The sequence below is a fragment of the Hipposideros armiger genome, unplaced genomic scaffold (assembly GCF_001890085.2).
Source record: "Hipposideros armiger isolate ML-2016 unplaced genomic scaffold, ASM189008v1 scaffold_159, whole genome shotgun sequence".
Classification (NCBI taxonomy): Eukaryota; Metazoa; Chordata; class Mammalia; order Chiroptera; family Hipposideridae; genus Hipposideros; species Hipposideros armiger.
In genome coordinates this window covers 1589074-1594888 of record NW_017731509.1, presented here as the reverse complement: position 1 = coordinate 1594888, position 5815 = coordinate 1589074, and the positions used below count along the sequence as shown (strand labels likewise).

General features: G+C 32.6%; 1 protein-coding gene across 1 annotated transcript in view; it reads left to right on the top strand.

Annotated features, from left to right (window-relative positions):
* Nucleotides 1-5815, top strand: part of PRMT3 (protein arginine methyltransferase 3) — a 140131-nt gene that overhangs the window by 42302 nt on the left and 92014 nt on the right. Inside the window, exons 8-9 of the mRNA XM_019651357.1 lie at nucleotides 139-296; nucleotides 4026-4125. Coding sequence (XP_019506902.1) covers nucleotides 139-296; nucleotides 4026-4125 — 258 coding nt within the window. The remainder of the gene's footprint in view (nucleotides 1-138; nucleotides 297-4025; nucleotides 4126-5815) is intronic.

Sequence of the window (5815 nt, the reverse complement as noted above, 5' to 3'; positions counted from 1 at the left end):
AACAACCCCTTGTAATGATACCTTCAGTTTCCCCAAATAGAAATTATTATTATATTTGATTGGTGAAGTTTTAAATTTTTGTGATCTATTCCTAGCCAGAAACAGTGTAATATATATGAGTAGATTTAAAAATATTAGACCTTCTCAATAACATCTGTTTTCTTATTACACCAGATAGTTTTGGATGTTGGTTGTGGAACTGGAATTCTCTCTATGTTTGCTGCTAAAGCTGGGGCAAAGAAAGTTCTTGGAGTTGATCAATCTGAAATCCTTTACCAGGCAATGGATATCATAAGGTAGATGAATTTAAGGCTTGATTTAAGATTATTTTAAAATTTTGATGATTAACAGGTTTTCTTGTCTTTAATAACTATCTAAAGCAGACTCAAGACATTTATCTTTTAGTAAAAATTCATTCCAGAAGAATAAGAGTTTAACTTGGATTGAGCTAGACATGTTTGATCTATGAGTAATCTTTTCACAGTTCTCACTGATAAAAATTATTTTCATACAATTTTCTGTGTTTCTAATTATGGCTATAAATATGCTAGTTATAATATAAAATTAGAAATCCTTGACATACAGGGTAATATTGTATCTATAAAACTAAGTGTTAATATCAGTAATATTTCCTTTAGCGAATTTATTTTTTTCGTTTTGACAATATTAGCCCTTGTGCCTCCTTCAAATTAAAATAAGTTAATTCCAAAATGGCTGCAAACAAGGCAGAGTAGATTTAGTTTATCCCCTAAAACTTATTTATATTCTCTAAAATTATCTCCTTTCTTTGAAGAGGTAAGTTAGGTTAATTGATCAATGATTGATTTCAGGATTGGCTTATGTCTTTGTAAAAAGGCCAATAGAACTAGATTTCTTTACCTGTGTACTTAACAAAAACACCTTACCTTTGGAACTTAGGAGTAATTTCCAGAATAAATAATTAATAGGAGGCTTTTCAGCAAATTCTTCTTTTTTTCCAGCTTTATTGAGAATTGACACATAACACTGTGTAAGTTTGAAGTGTACATTGTGTTGCTTTGATACATTTATATATTGCAAAATGATTACCACCAAAGCATTACCTAACACCTCCTTTGTGTTACATAACTGCCATTTTTTTTTTTTGTGGTGAGAACATTTAAGATCTACTCTCTCAGCAACTTTCAAGTGTATATTGTAGTAGTATTAGCTATAATCACCATGCTGTGCATTAGATCTCCAGCAATGATTCTTAAATGATCCTCTCACTGATATTTATGTTCTGTTCTTAAGATGGATTAATATTGATCTTTTATGACTAGTATAAAATTTAATATAATTATGTAAAATCTTTAAATTTTTAGATTTTATTGCATGATATAGAAGTATAGATTTGTGGTTAAGAGCACAGGGTTTGAGTTAGTCTTGGTTTCAAGTCCTTGCTTTACTACTTACCAGTTATTTGAACTTCGGTTAAATTATATGTAACCTTTTTGAAACCTCAAGTTATTTCACTGTCAAAATGAAAATAATAATGACTACTTCATTTGCTATGAGTAATATAAAAAAATTATAAGTAAAATATGCATATAAATCCTTGGCATATTGCCTGGTGTATAGTAGGTATTCAAATGTTAGCTATTGTTACTATTAACAAGTACCAAATTAATGTTAATGAAAAAAATTACATTGATCCTGCTTAGATTTTTCATAGATATAGGTTTGTGGTTATGATTTTCATATTGGAAAACATGCATCTACGTTGTGTGTATATATATACAGTTCCATAATCTAGTAGTTTTTCCCAGTTCTGTGACNTGGGCCGAGTGGCGCATTGGTTAAGAGCTGGCTTAGGACACCAGAGGGCCCCGGTTCGGATCCCACATATGAGGGCCAATGACACTGCCCTCCACAGCTAAGATGCTGAACAGCACCTCAACCTGGAGCTGGGCTGCCATGAGTTGCCAGCGACGAGGTAGGCTGCAGCCCCTGCTGCAGTGGGTTGCCATGGGCTACCGTGTGTAGCCAGCAGTGAGTGTGAGTGGCCAACAGCCGCAGTGAGCGGCCGTGCAGAAGCCGGGGACTGATCTGCCTCGCCCACGAAGAGCGCAATGATGGTGCCAACTTGGGCCGATGAAGCAGCGTCCTCCACAACTAGACTGAAGAACCAAAAAAAGGACAGCAACTTGTCTGTTCCCCTTCCCCCAATTCCCCAGTGCTGTTCCCATCCCCCAACTCCCCAATAAAAAAAATCTTAAAAAAAAAATAATAATTTAAAAAGCCACAGTATGGTAGAAAATATTTACTATATATAAATCTGACAGGAATTTTATCTAGAATATGTAAAGAGCTTTTAAAATTCGATGAGATTAAAACTGACCTGATTTTTTTAAAGGAGAAAAAATTTGAACAAAAAATATGGGAGTATGGCCATTTAGCACATGGAAAAAAATGCTTGGACATTCATTAGGAGAATGCAATTTCTAACTATAGTAAATCTCACCACACAGTTAAATTTTCAAACTCAACAATGCTATGTGTTGACAAGGATTTGAATCAACAGGAATGTACATATATTGCTGATGGGAATGTAAAATTGTATATGCACTCTGTAAAACAAATTGATAGTTTCTTAAAATGTTAGATACATTTTCACTTGACAGAGCAATTCTACTTGTACACAAATATTTTTAACAGCTTTATTTGTTATGGCCCAAAGCTGGAAACAGTCCAGAATTCCATCCACAGGTATGTGGATAAACAGTTGTGTTTTATCTATGCAGTGGAATACTGCTCACCTATAACAAAGAATGAACTACTTATATACATACAAATATGTATGAATCTAAAACTAAAATGTACGCTTATCAGAAGAAACCAGACACAGAAGGGTGCATTCAGTATGATTCCATTTATATGAAACTCTACAAAATACAAATCTAATATATAGTGGAAAGAAAGAAAATGAGTGGTTGCACCTGTGGATGGGAGAATTTTGTAGAAAAGAGCACTAATAAATCTTTTTGAGGAGATAGAAATGTTCTATATATTGATGATGGTGGCGGTCACTCAAGTATCTGTTTTTTTTTAAACTCAACAAAATTTACTGTTAAAATGATGCATTTAATTTTATGTAAATGATACCTTGATGAAGGCGTATGTGTGTATGTGGGGGGAATCCCTCCTTTGTTAGCAGAAAAAATCCTTTATAATTGAGATGTACATGCTGTGAAGATTTTATTTATTTAACTAGATATAAACTTAGCAGCTTGCTTTTAGATTTTTGAAATTATCCCTTTTAACTGTGTTATTTCAAATTGCAAAAGAGGAGGTGAAAGTATGTGCTGATCTTATAATCAAGCATATAAAATAATCTAATGATTGTCATTGGACAAGGCTAAATAATTTGTGATTGGAATAGAATTTCAAGTTTTATATAATGTGCAGTATTTTGTTATTTGTGGTAATATCATTACCATTATACATTGCTTGAGGATATACATACATAGCTTTCACAAATATTTGGTCCTCATAATAGGCTGTGAAGTGGATGGGGCAGGTGTCATCATTCTTTTACACATGACCACATAGGCTTAGCAAGATTATGTAATTTGGTGAAGATCGCTTAGCTGACGAGTGCTAAAGAATCTGGGTTTTAAAGTAAGAGCTCTGGCTTCTAATGCTCTCTCCAATATGACACATTTCCCTTAAAAACATACTTTTGTTGGCTAGTCTGTCTGTCTCCACCCCTCCCTTTAAAAAAATAAAAAAGACCCAGTTACTTTATTGACATGTATTCTTGATAAAATTTGGATTTCTTTTCAGGCTGAAGTTTTAAAATATTGTTTCAGTGTCTTATAATATTAACCAGAAATATTCCTGAGCATTGATGAAGTGACCAGAAAGTAATTATATGCCCAGGGAATAAATAAACTTTGAATATGCTTTTGGTTCCACAAAATAATTTGAACAGTTGCCAAGAAATTATGTAATTTCACTATTTTCAGACTCTGTTTAACATGCTAATTTATTATGATAATTTTCAGACTAAATAAACTTGAAGATACTATTATACTAATTAAAGGAAAGATTGAAGAAGTTCGTCTTCCTGTAGAAAAAGTGGATGTCATTATATCTGAGTGGATGGTAAGTGTTTGTAGAAAAAACTACTTTTACTGGTTTCAAAGAAAGCAATGAATAAGGTAGCAGTTTTTCTGCATTTAATTATATTATTCATAATCTTTTTGTTTAAAAGATTTTTTCTTTTATTGGGGAATTGGGGGGATGGGAACAGTGCTGGGGAATTGGGGGAAGGGGAACAGACAAGTTGCTGTGGTTTTGTTCTTCAATCTGTGGAGGGCAGTGTCACTGGCCCTCATATGTGNTTTTGATTTTCTGAAGTTTTACTGTAATGCCTAGATTTTTTTTAAAAATGGCCTTCCTGAGATTCATTGGAGTTCTTTTGTCTGTGTCTTAATGCTTTTTATCACGTATAGAAAATTCTCATCCTTTATCTCATCTAATATTTTTTTCTGTCCCTTTTATTTCTTCTCTTTCTGGGACTCCATTTTATTCTGTATTAGATCTTCTCACTGTATTCCTTGTCTTAGCTGTGCCTCTATAGTATCCTAAAGCAAGGGTTGGCAAACCTGTTCTGTAACCGGCCAATAAGTAGTGATAACAAGATAGTAAATATTTTAGTTTTGTGGGACACCTTTGGTCTCTGTCACTTCTGATACTGCTGCTTTTTTTTCTCCTTCTTTCTTAACAACCCTTAAGCTATACAAAAATGGGCCACAGGCTAACAGGCCATAATTTTCTAGTCTTTGGTCTAAAGATCCAATTAAAAGACAGAGATTATCAGACTGGATAAAACAGTAAGACCCAAATATTTTCTGTCTTTAAAAAATCCACTTTAAATATAAAATACCATAGGTTAAAAGTTAAAAGAATGGAGAAAGATATGTAAACACAAATCACTAAAAAAGCAGGAGTGGCTATATAAAAATCAAATAAAAGAAATATTATAGAATTTATTAGGAATAATGAACATTTCATAATGATAAAGGGATCAAATAATTAAGACTATATAATAATACTAAACATAATCAAATAATAAAATCTTTGGAATACATGAAGCAAAAACTGACAAGTTCAAGGGGGAATAGACAAGTTTTTAATCATATTAGGGGATATCAATACTCCCCTATCTATAATTGATAGGACAAATAGATATAATGAATAAGTATTAAAAATTCATTCACAAGGAAAACTCATCAAAGTAGGAAAGAAGGGAACTTTCTCATCTGATAAAAAGCATCTATAAAAACAACCTGCAGAGAGTGTCATATTAAATAATAGTTAATGAATGCTTTCCCCCATCACTGGGAACAAACAAGGATGTCCACTCTCATCAATTCTGTTTAGAATTTTCTTGTGTGTCTAACAAGTATAGTAAATCAGGAAAAGGAGATAGACAGATTTCAGAGAAGTAAAACTGTCATTACTCCCAAATGATACGATAATGTACTTCGAAAATCCTGTGAAATTCATAAAATAGCCACTAAAACTGCTAAAACTAAAACCTCATTGAAATGGTATTCAAGGTCAAAATAATGCAAATCAATTTTACTTCTATTAGTAGCCACAAACAAATAGAAATTGAAACTTAAAAAGAATACCATTTATAGTACAACCAAAATAATCAAACATTTTGGGATAAATTTAGCAAAAATGTCTGAAACTTGAACGATGCAGAACATAAGTATAAGACTGAAAAGTGCAGAACATTACTGAGAACCGATCTTAAAATTCATGTGGGTACACAAATGACCTA